The sequence below is a fragment of the Haliotis asinina genome, chromosome 8, assembly GCF_037392515.1.
Source record: "Haliotis asinina isolate JCU_RB_2024 chromosome 8, JCU_Hal_asi_v2, whole genome shotgun sequence".
Lineage (NCBI taxonomy): Eukaryota > Metazoa > Mollusca > Gastropoda > Lepetellida > Haliotidae > Haliotis > Haliotis asinina.
The window spans coordinates 21,161,452-21,183,783 of NC_090287.1; the positions used below are offsets into that span (position 1 = coordinate 21,161,452).

Below are 22,332 nucleotides of genomic sequence, written 5' to 3' on the forward strand. Positions count from 1 at the left end.
TTCCTGGAAGGAATCATTTACAACACAAACGAAGATAGATGTACGAAACAGCACGGCACTCTGAATCGTCTCGAATGTACCGCCACTAACCATGCCGATAAACACTATTTCAGCATGTGCATTACCTGCTTCGGATTATATTTAAATGTAACAGTATTCAAATAGTCTGTTGAGCGTTTTATGTTACTTGATTATTTTAGTAACGCTTCATATAATGCGTCCTCAAGACATTAATACACTGAGAGCATACGACATTTGAGGTTGTCTCCCTTAGACAAACGAACGATTTTCTCATAGTGAGGTAAACGGCTTTCAGCTGTCTCTCGATATGTAACTCACGGGATTTCAGAGTGGGAATTGCCTCTCAGTTTTTGACGTTTGTCGTAAGTTCACGAATAAAGACCTAGTAGTTGCAATATATCATATACAGCCTGGGTAGTGGTAGTAATTTAACATACCCACTGGTTCAAGGAACTGGCCGATATTGCTCTTTGTATTAAAGTGAGCGAGAATGGTTTTATGCAGCTAATAAAAGATTCCAGCAATATCACTGCTGGAGACACCAGAAATGGGCTCCATATACTGTCCACACATGGGGAATCGAATCCGAGGTTTTAGGCGTGACTAACGAACGCCTATGCACTCGGCTACACCACCACCCCTTTTCACGAGAAGCCATATTGATACAGATGTTTTTAAACACCATCGTCTGTCTGTAACTAACACTGTACTGGGAAATGTTCCTCTTCTATGAGATTGGCCTGTAAATATCTACTCAAATCAGGGATAGATAAACTAACCAGTGATGCATAAAATCAACAACGGTACGTTACCCACAACGAGGCTTCATTAACAACAAGCAATCAAGTCGGCGAGCCTAGCGGGACGATCCATTACTCGCTTTTACGATTTGGAGAAGCTGTTTGGGAACAACCCTACGTCGAAATATGAGTGGTACTTTTAAAATGTCCTCTGATAAAGAGATGAAATGAAAACAGCAAAACCTTGTTGATTTGAACTTTCTTTATCTGGAAACTACGACCCATTGAAATGTTTTAAGAGATAATAAAATACATACGCAGTTCAATTATACTTTTTCTGGTTCAATTTAAATGACATTATTTATAAATGTGGTTTTAAAATGTTTGAAATAATATGCATTATTAATAAACGTATTCAACTCTTTGAAGACAGACAGTACACCAATTTCCCGAGCAAATGGTTTGCATACAGTATGAGTAGCGTTCACACCACTCGCCGAAATTCCGACCACCGTTCAAATAAAGGGATGTGAACTTGCTCAAGAATCACACGAGAGATACATTTCCCGTGCCGGCTGCCTGAATAGGAGGGTCAGGGTGTAGTGTTTGTCACATTCTTGGAAAGAAATCAGCTGTCCATCGGCCGTAGACAGAAGATGCTGAACACTTCCTAGAAGCTAAAGTTCTTGAAAGGCACTTGTGAGTTGGGCGAATATGAATTCATAAAACCCCAACCCTTCGCGTGTTTGTCATAATACATTATATTGTTATCTTTGCACATGAATACTATCTTACTGGTTTTGTAATTATATTGTTATCTTTGTACATTGTTCCTCCTTGAAGGTGTCTAAACATGTTTAATCTATAGATATTCGCACTGTTCACCGACCCCATTGTTCCACCTTGAGTTGTGTAAACATATTTATCTATGTTTATTCACTCTGAGCATTCACCCCATTGTCCCACCTTGAGTTGTGTAAATACATGTATGTGTGCACTGAAGTGGCGATGGAGCAAAAAGATCATATTATCCGTTAATGTGATGTGTCGTGAATTCCAATGTACAGAAACTTGGCATAAATTTCATCTTTTAAGTGACTACTTTAGAAAAAGACCCGTGAAAGTCTCGGGGTAGAATAGGCCTTCAGCAACCCATGCTTGCCTTAAGAGGCGACTAACGGGATTGGGTGGTCAGTCTCGCTGACATGGTTGACACATGTCATCGTTTCCCAGTTGCGCAGATCGATGTTCATGTTGTTGTTCACTGGATTGTCTGGTCCAGACTTGATTATTTGCAGACCGCCGCCATATAGCTGGAATATTACTGAGTGCGGCGTAAAACTAAACTCACTCACTTACGCTAGGAAAAAGGGTTACGTGGTTATTTTAGTAGCGCTTCGTGTAATAACAGTTCCACAGTCACGATGACGGATTTGCGACTTCTACATAAGCCATCTGAAGTTGTCTCCCTTAGACCACTTCGAGAATTACTTCCTTGTGAACGAATGAGTGAGTGGTCTTGCGCCTCACTCAGCATAATAGTCGCGCCATGACCAGGCAATCCAGTGATAAGCAGCATAATCATTGACCTACACAACTAGGAACCGATGATTTATGTCAACCACGTCAGTGAGCCTGACCACCCGATCCCGTTAATCGCTTCTTTCGAAATGGGTTACATTTGAACGATGCCTGGACAGTGTTTGTGTCCATAGCTACTGACGTAACTGACAATCCGCAGTTTAACGTTAATACCCGTGTTGTACTCCGAGTCGATCACCCCATGTTTTATTCTCACAGAGTAACATGACGTCCCATCCATCATCGTCTTGTGGTGGGAATCGAAAATCCGACCACCGGACAGGCACTCCATCAACTACACCACGGAGGCCAAGAAACGAAACACGAAGTATATTATGCGTCCTAAAGTGTATGACCTGTGTATGTCATCTTTGTACAGTAAGTGGCAACTTTCAGCAGACAGCCGAGGGAATTCCCAGGTTAGCGTTGTGCATGATCGCATCAACTGGGCAGGTGTATGTTCGTTAGTTGTGTAACTGGGCAGGTGTGTGTTCGTTAGTTGTGTAACTGGGCATCTGTGTCGTCTTGGGAAATCTTTACATCGCCAATCTGCTAAGACAGTGAGTGAGTGAATTTAGTTTTACGCCGCACTCAGCAATATTCCAGCTATATGGCGGCGGTCTGTAAATAATCGAGTCTGGACCAGACAATCCAGTGATCAACAGCATGAGCATCGATCTGTGCAATTGGGAACTCATGACGTGGGTCAACCAAGTCAGCGAGTCTGAGCACCTGCACCCGGTCGTGGCCTCTTACGACAAGTACAGTCGCCTTTTATGGCAAGCATGGGTTGCTAAAGACCTATTCTACCGCGGACCATCTATAGACCACGGCCCATGGGGAGTATGAAACTGGACAGGAACTCACGTATGGAATTTCCTCCGTTGGAATGAATCTGTTTGATGCTGTCAGTGTATTTGGAGACTCTATAGTTGTCGAGCTGGTTGTTGCCGAAGTCGGTGCCGAGGTAGACCCAGGCGGCATTGACGCCACTCAGGAACACGCGTGTGCTGCCTTCGTAGAAGTGATCACCTCTGATACCCAGGCGACATACTGAAGAAGCGTAATTACATCTATGAATTTGGGTTTATAATGTAATGTAATGTTTATTTATTATTTATTATAGGATATTTATATAGCGTACATATCCATGCAACTAGTACATGCTCAAGGCGCTGATATTTTCCTCTTGATCGTTGCATATTCATCTCAACGGCAGCATAGTATTATCAGTCTCAACTCCTTTGGGAACATACAACTCTTGCACCCACTAGTCGCACGGAGTTATTGCGACGTTCCCATCCTAACGAAGTACCCATTCACAGTTATTTGGACTGGGCCACTTAGAGTACTTTGTCCTCGTTTACTGCACTTTGCTATATCCCACTTTGCTTGGTGTTTGCATGTAACAAACATCTGATCATATACCAACGCTAATGTAATGTAATGTAATGTAATGTAATGTAATGTAATGCGTTGTGCATAATCGCATCAACTGGGCAGGTGTGTGTTCGTTAGTTGTGTAAATGGGCATCTGTGTCGTCTTGGGAAATCTTTACATCGTCAATCTGCTAAGACAGTGAGTGAGTGAATTTAGTTTTACGCCGCACTCAGCAATATTCCAGCTATATGGCGGCGGTCTGTAAATAATCGAGTCTGGACCAGACAATCCAGTGATCAACAGCATGAACATCGATCTGCGTGATTGGGAACCTATGACATGTGTCAACCAAGTCAGCGAGCCTGACCACCCGATCCCGTTAGTCGCCTCTTACGACAAGCATAGTCGCCTTTTATGGCAAGCATGGGTTGCTGAAGGCCTATTCTACCCCGGGACCTTCACGGGTTCTGCTAAGACAGATATTGAAGATAGGGATAGGTTGCAGATCTGAAATATTTGCTGAACATGGTGTTAAACGTCCTTCATTCACCTAGTAAATGATTAGTAACAGAAGGCCTGGGCCCACTGGCACAAAACGATATTAGCGCTACAGTTACTTTAAATCCTTACGATCGCGATCTTAAATTCATGCCGACTTACATTCGCGCTAAGATCGGCTTTGTGCAAGTGGATTAGGGCAGTTGTATGGTGATTGTAAAATTGATTGTAGGAGCCAAAGATTGATTGTAACTAAGATTGCTCTGTGCAAGTAGGCCCTGAACAAGACTACTTGAATGCAGTTCCAAGAAATTCAGAGTTAATTTCCCATCTAAATATGTCTCACCTAAACAACATGTTATCCACTAGATAAGAGGAAGAACTGGCAAAGAGTCAACTGAAGCACAGCACATCACGAAGTACTATTCTGATCACGTCGCGACCCGAGAGCTTCATTAATCCAGAGCGTCCATGCAGGTAAAGACCCTCTGCTTTCCCTGTACCGGGACATCACCTGGCAGACGGCAACATGGCGCTGCCCACCTTTTCTAGCCCACAAAGGAAGCTGATCTTGGCTGGAGTGAGTCTTCTGGCCACCTTCATCGTCGGCCTGTTGATTGGTAGGTTCGCCATCCCTCCACAAGAAAATGGCGCGGATTTAAATGGAGTTCCACGGGCGATTATTCAAGAAGCAGACGACACAGTTCACGAGAAGCTTGCGTCCAGAATCAGAGCGGAAAATATCCGCGAAAACCTTAGGTACCATTTAACATACACGCTCTCAAACCTAAATTATAGATTTTGTAGATGGGATTGGTTTAATATGGGACTTACTATGACATGGGGTGGTGTTCATTTTACATCTTTACTGCCCAATTGGGAGTGCGGAAGGTCGGTGGTTGAATTCAAAGTCATGTCAAACCGTGAAGATAGTCCTCGTTGAGACGCTATAACCAGGGAGTGTTGTGACACTGCGGTAATTCCATATAACAGCGTCATTACCCAGTGTTAGTGAGTTCAACTCCCAGGTATGTACTGATTATGATCCTTGGCACCACACCCTTCTAAAACATGCATCCGTTCAGGTTTTGTCTTTTTAAGTTTTGCCGTGACAGTATCACAACATCCAACCAAACGTGGCAACTTGCCATATGCAGAAATGGTTTAGATATTATACTTTTCTCGAAGTCGACTCCACATTATGCTATGTCTATTCCAGGCAGCTGACCTCCAAGCCCCACCTAGCGGGGACTCCGGCCGACTACATACAGGCCAAGGAACTAGCTGACTTGTGGATGCAACAAGGCTTTGATGACGTCACTATCACACCTTATGAAGTGCTCATGTCCTACCCAGATCCAGCGAAGCCTAACGTGGTGCGGGTTCGAGGCCAGAATGACGAGATTCTGTACGAGTCACCCTTGACGGAGGCCATCTTGACGCCTAGAGAAAACGTTCCCGGTGTAGTGCCTCCATTTAATGCTTACTCTGCGAACGGTACAGTTACGGTAAGACTGTTGTGTCAAAACTGGGACAAGTTCCACAAAGTTCGTAAGTCTTTTAACGTTCTGGAGTGAACATCTTTGGGCTAGCATGGCTTTGTTAAATGAGGTGCTTGATGGTGCCCTTCAACGGTCGGTTTTACTGTTAGTAACGACAGTTTGGGCAAATATAACTTAAATGAATGGTTCGTGGTTCTAAGATGCGATCCCATGGTACCAATTCTAAGAGCGTGGCATCTCAGAAAAGTTGGTCACTTAGCACAACGGTTGAAAGTGGGCTGTATGAGATGAAGTTCTACGTCGATCTGGATTAGCGTGGTCGTAGTTCTACACCGTTTAGGAGAGCACCAGTCCCCAGTATGGTCTACAAAGCAAAATGGCATGAACCTCTGAAGACCGACCTCTTTCAGAACTGATTGTTAATACCGTATATAACAGTGTCATCTTTCTTGAGTAAAGGGGGACCTGGTGTACGTCAACTACGGCCGCGACGAAGACTTCAAGTACGTCACAGAAGACGTCAACATCAACGTCACGGGGAAGATCGCCATCGTCAGGTACGGCAAGATCTTCAGAGGCGATAAGGTACGTCCCTTCTACATACCCAACCCTTACGACATGGACGTTAGACACTCTTCCACGTGATGTTTCATCATTGTCATTAAAGAATTGCGTTCGAATGTCCAGTGGTACATGGTTTCTTGAATTTGGGATAGCGACTAAACTGACCTGTCAGTTTACATTTTCTGGACATCAAGTTAGACATATCCAGTATTTTGGTTATGGCCACGTTCGATCAAAGACATGCACAATTGCCAAGGCATTCTTAATCACTTAATCATTTAATCACGATGGTATCTCTACCTCATGCTTTAAGCCTTGTGTAATCGGCATTTTGTGGTGGTACCTGCAATGGAGCAGTCTTACATTCATGGCATCATTTTGAGACAGATCGGGTCCGAGAGAAATGTTGTTCGGAATTGGTCCCGGTTATTACTCTCAATTTCAACTATGCAACTGTTTCGACAGGCGAAAGCGGCCCAGAAGTATGGAGCGATCGGTTTGATTATATACTCAGATCCTGCTGACTATGCCAAGGGAGCTAACTCAAGTGATGTCTACCCTCACAGTTGGTGGCTCCCACCCACAGGAGCTCAAAGAGGAACGTTGTTTGTCACTGAAGGTGATCACGAAACTCCCGGGTACCCTTCTATTGGTAAGTATTATTTAGATATATTCAGAGTGGTTTAAAGGCTTTCAGGCAGCCATGTTCCTAAAGCTTTGTTCTTCACGCTAGACAAATTGGGTCGAATCCCACATTGTTCAAAATTGAGATCAATGCTTCCATCGTCTTACAAGACTATTTACTTACTTGGAGGGTAAGATGTAATCGTGTCATCGCCTGCTTTCTTTTTTCACTTTGAGGGGAATAGAACCCGGACAGAATGCGTAACAAACGTAGGAACGGATACAACTTTTAAGATTTGTGTGTGTGCGAGTGCTTGTCCGTGCCATGATACGTTTTACATATCTAAGAAACTGTTTATGTGAATAGCGTACACTGACAGTTCATTGTTTCAGCATGCAATGTAGCGTTTCTCTCTAAATGTAGACACGGCATACCGAGTTCCGGAGTCTCAGATCAACCTACCTGCCATCCCTGTCCATCCCATCAGCTACGGGGAGGCCGAAAATATCATGAAGTGAGTGCAGTCTACGTATTTTCTTGTATGTAATAAAACATAATAATAATGAAAACTTATAAAGCGCTAAATCCAACCACTAAGTGGATGTTCAAAGCGCTACAAAATAATAATATTTGAGTCGACTTTGAAAAAGATGGAGACGAGGCGAGAGGCAGTAAGTTCCACAGGGGTGGAGCACAACAACGCTTTCTATAAGAGACCAGTCTGTAAAACGGAGATTTCAATAAGAATTTCACTGTACAGGTTCAGGTGAAACTTTCAAAATATGTGATGGATCTAATCACAGTGAAGCTTCCTCCTTCTGCTGCTAGCTTTCAAAAGTCATATACGATGCAAAAGGGAGGGGGTACACATATCCAACCAAATCATTTTGGTTTCTGTATATTGGCATGTTAACTCTTAAACCAAACAAACTCTTTATAATATTAATGCTTGAGACGGTCCTGTGGTTTGATGCCCGGAAATAAACTGAACAGCAAGAGGAGGTTAAGTCCGATGTTCTGTGGCGGCAAAGAATGAAACAAATTAGTACAGGATAAGTGGTGACAGATTTCACGAAGATGCCATGGTTGTTGGGACCTTATGGTCCAAGAGATATGGTCCATTTATTTACCCCGAGAGGTCCATAAGGTTTGAACATTAGTTTCTATGGGAAAATGTCTGAATTGTTAGAATATGTATGTCTTACGAGTGAAAACTTGACCATTTTTTTCGCTGGTGGGCACTGAAGTCATGACTCAGTGTTCGTAATGAAACATGAGTCTTATTATCCTGTTGAGACAATGACCTACTTTTCAGCTTATCCGAATATTTGCCTGTGAAAGTGAAACTAGACATCACAAACAAATTCTGGTTACACTGAATTCCAATTTCTTGTTTGATGAAGAAAATGATATTTACAAAGGAATTATATTTTAAAGCTTTAATAACACCGTATTTCCATATATTATTTCGAGGTTTAGACAACATACCTTAACTAAGAAATCACAGACTGCCCCTGTTTGATGAGGTTGTAAAATGATTCACAATGCATCTGGCTCACTGGTAACGCCTGTTATGTGTTTTTTGCGCTTTTTCAGTGTAGTTCTTTATCGCACAAAGGACCCGTGAAGGTCTCGGAGTAGAATAGGCCTTCAGCAACCCATGCTTGCCATAAAGGCGACTGTGTTGGTCGTAAAAGGCGACCAAGGTGATCGGGTGGTCAGGCTCGCTGACTTGGTTGACACATGTCATGGGTTCCCAATTGCGCAGATCGATGCTCATGTTGTTGATCACTGGACTGTCTGGTCCAGACTCGATTATTTACAGACCGCCGCCATATAGCTGGAATATTACTGAGTACGGCGTAAAACTAAACTCACCCACTCACTGTATCGCACAAAGAGATTGATATAGTATCAATTCCGTTCCAGACAGTTTTCTAGTGACAAAGCCTTGTTTTGAGATTTCCATGATTTCCAGGTGTCCGTTTGTCAGAGATCGCTGTCCGATAGAGCACACTGTACGACGTATTTGCAAGGATTGGAAGGGGCGTAGTGTTGCAAAATACAAGTGCTTAGACGTATCAAATCATACTAACTAATATTTATGTATCCAATTAAATGAGTTAGTGTAAAAATTCTGGACTGCTTATCGCACGAAGTTGCGCAACAGGTGTGAACCCAGTAAAGAGGAAACTAGACTGTCCTGTAAACAATGCTGTGATTTTTTTAACCACATTATATAAACGCCAATACATTTTGCTTAAATAAAATCATAATATTAAGTACATTTTGTAAACACTAGTGAGTCAATACACAGAAAAGAAAAAAATGCACATAAAAAATGGTAAAATGCGTATCTTTCGTTGTTACTGTATATACAAATAAACTATTGAAGGGTATTTTTTTCTCATCTGAGATTGACAAATATACAGCCAATTATTAGAAGCAAGAATTATAACTTTCTTTCAATTTTAATGGATCTACACCATGTTTTGTGAGGTAGGCGTCAAATTTGAATTTCCCCAAAGAGAGATAACTCTTGCCTTCGACTTGTTGGCACAGACCTGGCATTTGTTTCAGACTAGAAACCTTTCCGTTTGTAATATGTTTGATTAATCCAGTTTCTACATGCTTTGAAGACAATTTCAGTTTTTAGGCCTGTCGTTTCACCTTAATACCAATATCAAGTGTATAATCATTTTGGAATAATCCGTGGATTCAACGCGAAACGGGCACTCTCCTATACTTTGATAAGAAAAGCTTTCCAGACAAAAGAAATGAATGCTCAATCGCATCATAATCAGCACAAAATACAATATTTTAATATCAAGATTTACAAACTGACATCCACACCTTTCACACATGTCGAAATTTCATAATAATCTAGAAAATAACAACTCTAAGACAAATTGTAGCGTGCCTTTATTTCTACTGCTTTTGGTGTTTGGGCCATAAGAATTTAGGTCAAGATGTTTTCTATTTAGTTTATGTCATATTCTCTGTACATCTGGAAGGTCGTTATCAAAAATGCAGAAAATGTCTGTAAATAGTGGACTAAGTATGAAAAAAGGTAAAAAGTGTATGTATATTTACATGTATCTGACGTACCAGATTGTTTCCATCACAATTAGAGTATTGTAGCATATATACTGAACAGCAAAAGAAACGCAGCTCTGTCTTTTGAATAGTAGAAATAGACATGAATGTTAAAAACTTTACTTTTATGAGATTTGTTTCGAAACTTGCATTTATTGTGCTGTTCAGTATATTTACTCTTTGAAATATGTTTTTGGAAAATGATTATTCTAAGCAGTCCTCGTGTTGTTTCGTGGTCTGTCACTGTCAACAGGTACATGAGTGGATCAGCTGTGACTCCAGACTGGACTGGAGGAATGGACATTGTGTACAGATACGGACCGGGATTCAGCAACCAGACGCTCAAGTACGGGCTTTAAAATCTAATTTATACGTATATCAACATTCTGAAATATACTACCCATCATGTAGCCACTTACGTCAGGCAACTGTTCTAAACTAGATTTTGCTACATATTCCACATCGTTTATAAGTACTGTTTATAAGTACTGTTTACAGATGGACTGTAATACAAATTAGCGTTGTATTGAAAAGATTGTGGTGAGTCAATAAATGATGAAACCCAGTGCGAATTCGTAACAAAACTTTACACTAAAACGCTGCTGATCACATTGCACCACCCTCGTGCAATTCATCTTAAAGGGTTTGCAGCTGGTGAGTGGAGAAATTCATCTTCGATGTAACCATGTATACATGTCGTAACGTATAGTGAGTACTTGAAGTGTGTCTAAACCTTTGATGTTCAGCATACCATCCTACATCAACACATCAACAGGCAGCAAGTACCACATACTATTCTACTTAGAAAAAGTCATGTAACATCTGTCAGACTAACTATTGAAATATGATAGAACTGGATTGGCCATATCGTCTTTTGGCGTGTTTTACACACGCACGCACGCTCACGCATGGCGGAGCATCTGTGTATTGACAGTAGGAAGGTACTTACTTTATATCATGTTTGCCTACTCTTTGCATGCATTTGTGATGGGTGCCAGCACCGGGGCAGGAGACTTGTCTTTTAGAGACACCTGGTGCCATATCGCTAGTTCATAGAAATTCAGAAGCCCATGCTCATGACATAGCAGGAACACTGAACTGCAATGAGCAAATTCTTCGACAGATGTTTTTCACTGTTATAATGCTTAATTGTTTTTTTTTACAACCACAACATGTACGCATTTTGAAGACCTTTTTGGTAATCTAGATAAGGGAATGTTACGTTGATACATTCAGGTTATATTAACTGACCCACTTGGCTTTACTTGTCAGACAGGATCGGGTGGTCAGGCTCGCTGACGTGGTTGCTACATGTCAGCAGTTCCCAATTGCTCAGATCGATCATCATGCTGCTGATCACTGGACTATCTGGTCCAGACTCGATTATTTACAGACCGCCGCCATAGCTGGAATATTGCTGAGTGCGGCGGGAAAGTAAACTCACTCACTCATTCACTTACTTGTCAGACTGATAATCATTTACCCTCCATTTTGTAGAGTTTTTGTCGTTTGAGGCACAGCCATATTGTCTCCAATTTGTAGCTCATTTCCACTTCAAATATCCTCGCAGACACGTGGAGATGCGCATTTCAACCCGGAACCAAAGGAACGTCACGTACAACACTATAGGGATCATTACCGGAGCCGTGGAACCAGGTGGGTGCTAGGAGTGAGTGAGTGAGTGAGTTTAGTTTTACGCCGCACTCAGCAATATTACAGCTATATGGCGGCGGTCTGTAAATAATCGAATCTGGACCAGACAATCCAGTGATCAACAACATGAGCATCGATCTGCGCAATTGGGAACCGATGACATGCGTCAACCAAGTCAGCGAGCCTGACCACCCGATCCCGTTAGTCGCCTCTTACGACAAGCTGAGTCGCCTTTTATGGCAAGCATGTGTTGCTGAAGGCCTATTCTACCCCGGGACCTTCACGGGTCGGGTGCTAGGATAGGATAGATACAGTTAAATGTGGATAGAACGAATAGACCCCATTCCTTTATCAAGGAAACCATATTTAGGAGACTATTTCTGAGTGTACAAATTTGACATACTGTGAGGACGGCTCCCGTACAGTTGTTTGGTAACGATTTGAAAGCATAGTTTGTGAAAAGGTAATAGTCGAACTGTTATCGTATTATATAGTGCACAATTCGGCGGAACCTTGATATTATTCGATGAGTAAATGAATGAGTTTAGCTTTACGCCACTTTTAGAAATATCACCATCATGCGCTTGTACCTATGTCGGGAATTGAACCCAGGTCTTCGGCGTGACAAGAAAACGCTTTAAGTACTGGGCTAACCCACTGCCCCTATGTTACTTTATGATTTTGAGCGAGTGGGGATATCGCCGCGGTAAACGATGTTCCAGTTTTGTAGTTTGCCAGCAAAACGTAGAAAGTCACGCAAGCGTTGGAGTCTTGCCTCTTCAGTGAACACCAACCCAGGACTAGACTACTGTCAAACATATGTCATAATTTAACCGATTTCGATCAAATGATCCTGTATCATAAAAGGGATGCAACTCTGTTCAGCCATAATGATAAGGATATTACTGATCGATATCTGTGTGTGTGTCGTATGATATAGATGTACTACAGTGGACCTTCTGGTTGTAGTACTGTGTTCATACCTCATACTAGTCCCTGATTGAAGAAGATACACCATGTCCTTTGTTAGAAATCCATTTATCTGATGGTGACGGGCACCAAGAAAGGGTTCACTATGGGGAGTCGAACCTGCATGTTTGGCTTCAAGAAGGAGTGTTTTCGAATAGGCTTCCCTGAAATTATTCGATATTTAAAGTTACTACTCTTTCCAGATCGCTATGTTATCCTTGGTAACCATAGAGACGCGTGGGTGTTTGGAGCGATGGACCCGTCCAGTGGTACAGCGGCCATGATGGAAGCGGCCAGAGTTATGGCAGAGATGGTCAGCAGTGGTCAGTTGATTCCGATAGCTATTATTATAATTGTATTCAACACACCGACGCTCTACATATCCCATGAAATCTCGTTAACGCTACACCATGTCGTTCATCTCTGAATGTTGAGTTCGGGACAACAGACCTTACATATACTTTGTCTGACACGGTGTTCACGGTTCAGATATCGGGGTGTTACTTAACGAAAGATTACCGCAAATATACCCAACATGATTCAAACATTTGTATATATGTATAACTTTTAAGTATATATAGGTGCTCAAATGTATTCATGCCGTGCACACACACACACACACACACACACACACACACACACACACACACACACACAGACACATACACACGCGTCCACGAGAAATTACACACCTTATGTTTTGGATTATTTTTAAAAGAAAAGGGTACAGGACAACATACAAAAACAAAATCAAGTTAAAACAAACAAGACAACAAACCCCGAAACACAACAAACTAGACACAATCCAGCAACAAAATAAAAAAAATAAAAATGAAATCCTAAAAGCAAAGCAAAGCGAAACACAGCAAAACAAAAGAACAACACACACGGCGATGTTGTCAAATCAGTGAGGTAAAGGTTCAACTTTAAAAATAATTCTGCATCAAATGATGTTTGTATCTCCTGATAAGATGCCCTAGTGGCACTGTTAGGTGTAGATAGCGTAAATGGTGTCCGATAGAGTGACGGATCAGGGCCTGGATTTTCGAAGCTCTCTTAGAGCGAAGAAAGTCGTAAATTAATGTTAATGTATGGTACTTACGACCATCTTAACACTAGGAGAGCTTCCAAGACCTAGATCCAGGGGCGTAACCTAGCACATACATGTTGCTCCTATACCTGGATGCATTTCACTCCGACAGGTGAGTGGCGTCCTCGCCGGTCCCTCGTCTTCTGCAGCTGGGGGGCAGAGGAATACGGTGACCTGGGATCTTTCGAATGGGTAGAGGTATGTATGTTATGCTGGGGGTTACACGTTGTCACTGAAGTACAGATTTTAGTACAGTTATTAGGTTGGGTCTCATGGGGAATTCGAACCCACATTATCCAGCTTAAGGAAGTAATCGTCTGCACAGTGGAGTTTGTGAATGACTTTGGTTTAACGCCGCTTTTAGCAATATTCCACCAATATCGCGGCGGGAGACACCACAAATGAGCTTCACAAATGTGGGGAATCGAACCCGTGTCTTCGGCGTGACCACTTGGCTACCCCGCAAATACGAACAGTAGACACACAGTGACTTTCAAACCCGAGGACTGTATATTTTGTTGTTTCAGGAATATATGAAGAATCTTGGCGCTCGAACAGTTGCCTACCTGAATGTAGATATTGCTGTTTCAGGTAAACAGTCTCCGACTAATTACAACATCGATCTCTTAGGGCGAGTCATACTAAAACCTCTTCCGTAACATACCTTGTACTCGACACATAGCAGAACTGCTGTTTGAATACAATCACTGTTTTATGTGGGTGTCAGGTGCTTCCGGTAGGGCAGGTCATGACAGGTCATCCTCCAACATATGGCGTCATCACTGAGTTATAGTGATTCACTGGTATTATTTCATCACTTAATTACCCTTTAAGCCCTACTGAATACGTTTCAGCAGTGAAAGGAGAGTAACTATTGTCTGACGTGTGTCTGATATTACACAAGTCCAGAAGCAGGCAGTCGCCACGTTACATTCTATCGCAAGAAGTGCATTCTCAGCTCAGAAATTATAACCACTAGTCAAGACACTTAGGATACTTTGAGGAAACTATTTTCCCACCCATCTAACATTTTCTCAACGAAACAAAGCTCACGAAAATATTATCCGTAAAAACATCTCGAGACATAGCAAATCTATCAAAATATATCCTACATCTATCACCTCTTGTCAGAAAAAATGCCAGAACGTTCTTTCTGCCATCTTGAATTTGAATTGGTATTTGCATATGTATGTATGTGTACAATATATGCTCTTGTACCACCATGGTGGTTTATGAGAATAAAGAATTGAATTGAAGTGATAAACTAGCTATGTAAAGCCTGTTACAATGCTATTCATATGTATGACCCGTGAACGGCCCCTGTGGAATGGGCCTTCAGCAACCCATGCAGGCCATAAAAGGCAACTAAGTCGTAAGAGGCGACTAACAGGGGGATCGGGTGGTCAGACTCACTGACTTGGTTGACACGTGTCATCGATTCCCAGTTGCGCAGACCGTCGCCATATAGCTGGAATATTGCTGAGTACGGTGTAAAACTCAAGTATATATACACACACACACACACACACACACACACACACACACACACACACACACACACACACACACACACACACACACACACACACACACACACACACACACACACACACACACACACACACACACACACACACACACACACACACACATATATATAATATGACAATTCCTTCTGTTATTCCTTGTCTGTTATCAAAGACACAGATAAAATTGGTCATGAGCAGCCCATGCTTGTTGAAGGAGGCGACTGAAGGGATCGGGTAGTGAGACTTGCTGACTTGGTTCACTCATGTCATCGTATCCTAACTGCGTAGATCGATGCTAATGCCGTTGATCACCGGATTGTCTGGCTCGGTCATTAATTACTTACAGACCTCCTCCATACAGCTGAAATATTGTTGACCGCGGCGCTAAACAACGACAATAAATCTCTCCCAGAGCAGTGTAATTTCACTTAATACGATTATTATCGTAGTGTCATTTGAGTCTGACCCCAAACAAGGCTATCCTTGCGAGCTGTATTGATATAGATGACATATCATATACCATTAAAAAAGTAGGGGGTATTCTGTTTTGCGCGCATACAACTAACCGATGCTAATGCATATGAGAAACAGTGATATATACAGATGAAACAATTCCAAAGGAATGGAATAAATTGTCACATTTTCCCTTTATTTCTATCCATCATCTGTTTCCTCCTTTGCTTCATCATTTGCAGTTTATCAATCTTGAAAATCCAGTATCCCCTACTTTTTAATGGTATATATACATTGGATAATCGGCTATGGGAAATTGCAGGGAATTATAGCCTGTCAGTTGGAGCAACACCGTTACTGAACAGAGCTGTGTATGAAGCTGCTAAGCGGGTAGGTACCATTCTGGGGTGGTCACAGGGCATAAATCAGACCTGTGAAGATTCGAGTTAGAATTGGACTTCATCGACCCATGCATGTTATTAGAGACGACTAACGGGATCGGGTGGTCAGGCTCACTTTTTTGGTTGACACATACCATCGTATCTCAGTCTTGGCTCATGATGTTGATCACTGGATTGTCTGCTCCAGTCTCGATTATTTAGACAGTCCCCTTATAGCTGGAATGTTGGTGTGTGGCGTTAAACAACAACAAACAAATTCATATAACATAAATCGGATGTTATATAATTTTGACTTCATTAGAAAGTTCCGTTTTTACGAGTGAATGAACCAGAGGCATCGTATAGATACTGATATACACATAATATGTAGCAAAGTCTGAATTTCTGGGTGTTTTTTTTGCATATTGCCTGTTGGATATGTAATGAAAATCAGTGACTGGTAATTTGAAAATACATATAGCTGTGATGTAGGTTAAACAAAACAAGCATAAAAAGAAATATTTAAATGTTAGGTTACTGTTGATCGCCCGAACAATCCAATTCATGTAAAGTAGTAAGTGGTGTAAAGTCCAGGTTACGAGGTCATGTACCGTATCAAGTTCAGGTGCTGTAATTAAACGTCAGTAACTCGTGTAGCGTCAGGTTGTGCCGAAACCTAACTAGGTCTTTTGACATTAATAGGTCATGAAATGCAGTTTTCATTTTGTTTCTTTGTCAGCTCTGTTAGTTTCTCAAATTTTATACAAACATATAAATTTGATTCTCAGTTTCATTTCCTTGAATTTGTTATTCATCATATGTATATTGCCTCTATACCTTATTGGTATCTGTTGTATGACAAGGTGGTTGGCCCACGAGGGGAGGAGTCATTGTATAACGAATGGCTGAAAGCAGCTCCTCACGTAGTTTCTGGACAGTTATCTCAGCCAAGGTGAGATCTTGCAGCCGGAATATTACGCTCGTTCGTTCGTTCGTGCGTGCGTGCGTACGTGCGTGCGTGCTCACCTTTGAAGAGTTGAAACTTAAACAATAATTACTGATATGAGTAACTATTAGGCAAGATACACCCAACACTCCACTTCACTTCACGTCAACAGCTAGTGTATCTTAACGTGTGCCGAATATCACTGCCGTGTTGTTACTGTAGTTACCCAACTAGTTATCTTGTATCCTGATATTCTTGGTTCATTATTTGAATGTATTGAGCGTTCGAAATACCTGTTCACCCGACCACACGGGACGCGTTATTTTCATCACCGACTGCCATATTCTCAAATTTACCTACCCGACGGTCAGGTTAAAATTCAGACATGTAAATGAAGATATTTATCTTAGTTCAGGGTGATAGATCATTATTAATCCACTCAATGTAAGTAAAATAACTGATGAATTCCAGCTGAACGTTATTTTCGTTCAGGTAGGTTTTGGTCAGGGCTGACACGTTTTACATCTAACCAGCCCTGTGGTCTGGCTGAAACGTTTAGGGGTTTCATACCCAGGTGTAATTCAACTTTATGGGGAATACCTAACGTATCACAATAAAGAAACAATACTGCCACATTTCGATGAAGATACATTTGTTTCCTTATTCAGGATTGACCCCCCAGGCTCGGGGAGCGACCATGACCCCTTCCTGCTGAAAGCTGGCATCACGGTAGCCAACTTTGGTTACAAGGTAACACTTCTTCAAGGTAACTAGGCAACTAACGGGATCGGGTGGTGACTTCAAACCCACTATCAAAAATTACATTCGGAACCTTATGAAAAAAGGTGGGGCACCCTGGTTGCAAAAAATAAACTTCATGAACTGAAGCCAACAATTTGTTATATCTACTTGGGTTGTCAGCGAAGACGTGATGAAGTATCGTTTCGACGATGTCGTACTGACCACAGCCGTTTTACTCATGACTATCTGTTGAAAACGGATGGGGATGGACCTCCCTGACGCATGTCATCCCATTCCAATTACGTAGATCGACTGATCACAGGGTTGTCTGGTCCATACTCCATGTACAGATTTACCCATTCAGTTGGATTATTTCTGAGAACGGCGTCAGAAAACAGAAAACAAATAAAAACAACGATAACAAAAACCCCCTAACATTAATCGGATTTGATATAATTTTAACTTCATCAGAAAGGATTTTAATTCTGAAATTGTCAGTTTTTGCGGGTGAACGAACCAACGAACAACAAACGATCAACCACGAGTGTCAAATGATGATGATGTATGTCATAGTGCTTCGTTCATACTCATGCGATCAACCACTAGGTTAATTACCACAAAAACAAAACAAAACCGGAGTGTTACAATATTTTTTATAACTACATTCACTCAGACGTCCGAATTGCAAGAAATGCCAATGACTGAATACTGAGTACGGTGACTGCCACTGGACACCATTTTGTTTGTTTCAGAGCGAGTCTCCGTACCCACTGTACCATTCTGTGTACGAGACATTCTATGCCATGGAACAGTTCTACGATCCGGATTTTAAGGTTTGTACAGCAATATAATACACGCTTGACGCCTATTGTGTATTATCACATATCAAGGAAGTCATATTAATTAAAACGGCTGCGTGTTTTGTCTTGCGATATTTACATTGTCCATTTTTTAATCAACCTTTCCGACATTCCAGGTATTTCTTAAATTGGCGACACAATCAACTAAAAAACTTACTAATGGTAAGTTTGAAAAGTGCTTAATCAATGCTTAATTCGGAACCTAAAGAACTTAAGACTCGTTGTTATCATTGGTTCATCAGATTCACGCCAGTGTGACGTCATTCTGGGTGGAGCTAGCTCGCAGCCTCTCCGACTCCCTCGTCCTTCCCTACAACGTCAGCGACTACGGCGTCTTGTTGGAACAGAGCAGACTCCACTTAGATAATGAGTACGGACCCATATTGAGAGTCAACGTGGCGAATTACTGTGAGTTGCGTAGACACTACATTGTGACGTCATCATCATGGGCCTAATTATCGCCATGTGTACAAAAGAGTGTGTGTGGCTGCTGGTACGAGTTGGTACAACAGCTGGTTTTATAGCACTTGCCCGTAAAGATACATGGATGCAGTTTATCATGCCTACTGGTTCCCAGCCGATCGGGACGGTGGGGTAGCCTATAAGCTAAAGGCAAAAACATTCACTCTCACGCCGAAAACCAGGGTTCGATTCCCCATACTGGGATTATTTGTGAAGTCAGTTTCTGGTGTTTCCGCTGTGATATTGCTGGAATATTGCTGAAAGCGGCGAAAAACCTCAGTCTCTCACCCCAGCCGATCAGACCATGTTCTATACACCATTAATGTTGACCGTCAAGGAAACAACAGGTACCAACATTTTTATGACACGACCAGAGATGCTATTGCTTTGTTCCCACGCTGATCTACCAGCTGCTTACCTAGACTGTTAGTTGTACACACATAAGGCTAATTAACCTAGTGATGTATACCTCAGAAAGAACATTAGGGAATTTCTCTTTGTAAATATCAGTAGAAAGTTATACGTTTAATAAAATGCGGGTATCGCCTGTCGTTGTTTAATGTAGTAACTGTATATTTTAAGTCTTTCCTCTGTTTAACGCTGATGTGTATCGTTCAAAGCTGGTTAAATCGTTTAAGCCTTTGCTCATCAAGGGCTCCATTCTGCCCTTTTTCAGTGTAAGTCATCCTGGAGAGATTGGCTGAAACAGTTCTGAAAGCATGTTCTCTCCTTATGTTCAACAGCTGCTCTGGAAAGCTACATCCAGGATTTCAAGAGAGTAGCAGCTGACTTTATCAACAGCCTTGGAGCAGTCGACAGAAATAAGTATGCAAGATTTCCAATTTATTTTTTTATAATTGTGAAATTTAAGTTGACTATTTTTAGGTGAAGCATACACCGTAAGTCTCATTGTCGCTTTACCAACAGCAAGCTGAATGATGGCCTCAACATTCGTTCTGCAGCTTCACCCAATTTATGTCATGAACATTTACAACTCATTTGTTAAACTGGTTGTGTATTTCAGCCCCTTGGCTGTTCGTGCGATCAACGACCAGATGATGCAGCTGGAGAGAACCTTCATGGACCCTGCCGGTCTACCCGGAAGAGCCTATCACAAGTAAGTTGTTATGGAAGACGGAGCCTAGTTGTTCGTTCACACAAACTGACGCATATGTCTTTGTTCAACACCGCACTCAGCAATATTTCATCTTTATGCACATAATCGACTCTGGACCGGATACTTCAGTGATTAACATCATGAGCATTGCGCTACGTGGATACGATGACAAGTCAAGTCAGGGAGCCCGATTCCGTTAGTTGCCTCTTACAAGCACGGGTTGCTGAAGATCAATTCTATACCGGATTGTCATGGGCTAAAATAGTACAACGACAAAAATGATATTGATAATGGTAGCAATAATATTCAGACACTAATTTAAACTGTCGCACCAGAAGAAAACATATCAGCCTGTCCGTAGGTATTTGAACTGCTCTCAGATGTTTGTAGTTCAATGCCGACCTGTCCATAAGTCACGTGCTACGTGAAACCTAAACTAACATACCCTTATAGCTAAATGAGAATATGACTTGGACATCGTACTCAAATACAGAGCATGTTTTGTTGGTTCTTCCAGACATGTGGTCTTGGCCCCGAACATGTATAACGCCTATGCAGCTTCCAGTTTTCCTGGATTGGTCGACCTTCTGGGCCAGCTAGATGCATCACGTGATCACGACAGCCAATGGAAACCTATAAAAAAGAATTTCTCCATTCTCCTTTTCATCATCCATTCAGCTACGTCGTCACTGAAAGACTTCAGCCATTTTGTATTTAAATAATTTCAACACTTCAGTCGTTGGTGTAGAGAGTCATTAACGGATTCATGTAATTTGATCAGGTACTACATGCTTAGGAGAATTAGGAAAAACAGAAAACAAATGATTGCACATGTTACATGTTAAGAAAGCATGATACATGGCACGATATACAGCGAGTGAGTGAGTGAGTGAGTGAGTGAGTGAGTGTGGCTTTAACTCCGCTTTAAACAATTTACAAATTACCCCACGGCCTGCCGGTGCAGTGTTTCAAAACTCGAGATGTACGTTCACCATTTTGGGGGCGCGGTCTGGTAATCGTGTGGTTAAAACGTTAGCTAATCACGCTGAACACCCAGGTTCGAATCCCTTATGGATACAGTGTGGGACACAGTGCCTATTTTTGGTGACCCCCGAGGTGATACTGCTGGAATATAGCTAAATACGGCGTTAAACTAAACTCACTCACTCACCACTTTGATGAAACCGAGGATCGTAATCAGTACGAATCAGCAGATCCTGCTCAAGGAATGGTAGCTAACGATAGCATCTGGATGCAATATTAAGGAAACAGAATTTGGAGTAGCATTGACCAAACCTCGAATTTCACCCCTTGCTACTATTGCGTAACAAACTTGTACGGAGGAGTTTGTTTTGAAGCAAACAATAAATAGTGTACACTAATATTACAATGCGTTCACTTTTTTCGTTAGTTTATATAATTATTTTATCTTTTACTGATGTGTATACGTCCACCGTTCTACTAATGTGTATACGTCCACCGTTCTACTAATGTGTATACGTCCACCGTTCTACTAATGTGTATACGTTCACCGTTCTACTAATGTGTATACGTTCACCGTTCTACTAATGTGTATACGTTCACCGTTCTACTAATGTGCATACGTTCACCGTGTACACTCGAAATGCTTATTTTTTGGCCGGAGAATTCTCACGTGATATTACCTACAAATTACTTTTTATATATATCCCAAGCACAGTGCACGAGAACTGATGATTTTACATTTCATAATGATGATAATATAACAATCAAGTTAGATCAACAATAGAACAAACGACTTAACCACATGACATTGTGGTAAGTGAGTGGGTGAGTTATATTTTACGCCGCTTTCAGCAATATTCCAACAATATCAAACCACATATGGGCTTCACACACCGTAAGCACATTATGATTACGTGATGTAAGAGAAGATAGTGATGGATACCAATATTATCAACTCAAAGCATTTTCCTCTTGTATCGTAGTTCCAAAAAGGTCCTATTTTTCTGTTTCTTATATGAACATTTGTGATTTTATAAAATAGGACTAAATAGTACTTTTTGTGAGTATCACTAATAATGTGAATAGCTAAAGTCTTTCTCTGAGTCAGTTAATGTTGATGGTTGTTTATCACCATTACGA

At 41.6% G+C, this 22,332-nt stretch overlaps 1 protein-coding gene across 1 annotated transcript; it reads left to right on the forward strand.

Annotated features, from left to right (window-relative positions):
- Nucleotides 1–4,750: 4,750 nt before the first annotated feature.
- On the forward strand, nucleotides 4,751–20,930 carry LOC137295151 (N-acetylated-alpha-linked acidic dipeptidase 2-like). The gene is made up of 18 exons (XM_067826473.1): nucleotides 4,751–4,980; nucleotides 5,441–5,729; nucleotides 6,183–6,308; nucleotides 6,753–6,939; nucleotides 7,336–7,426; nucleotides 10,262–10,354; nucleotides 11,579–11,664; nucleotides 12,834–12,953; nucleotides 13,833–13,918; nucleotides 14,248–14,311; nucleotides 16,025–16,092; nucleotides 16,946–17,034; nucleotides 17,697–17,778; nucleotides 18,522–18,602; nucleotides 18,872–19,037; nucleotides 19,835–19,916; nucleotides 20,116–20,208; nucleotides 20,726–20,930. The coding sequence occupies exons 1-18, from the start codon at nucleotides 4,751–4,753 to the stop codon at nucleotides 20,928–20,930; spliced, it is 2,238 nt and encodes a 745-aa protein (XP_067682574.1).
- The last annotated feature ends 1,402 nt before the right edge of the window (nucleotides 20,931–22,332 follow it).

Excerpts from the sequence above, each read along its gene's own strand:
- LOC137295151 (XM_067826473.1), top strand. The coding sequence starts at position 4,751 with ATGGCGCTGCCCACCTTTTCTAGCCCACAAAGGAAGCTGATCTTGGCT. Across the intron at positions 7,427-10,261 it reads GAGGCCGAAAATATCATGAA|GTACATGAGTGGATCAGCTG; the intron begins GTGAGTGCAGTC and ends CACTGTCAACAG. Across the intron at positions 11,665-12,833 it reads TACCGGAGCCGTGGAACCAG|ATCGCTATGTTATCCTTGGT; the intron begins GTGGGTGCTAGG and ends TACTCTTTCCAG.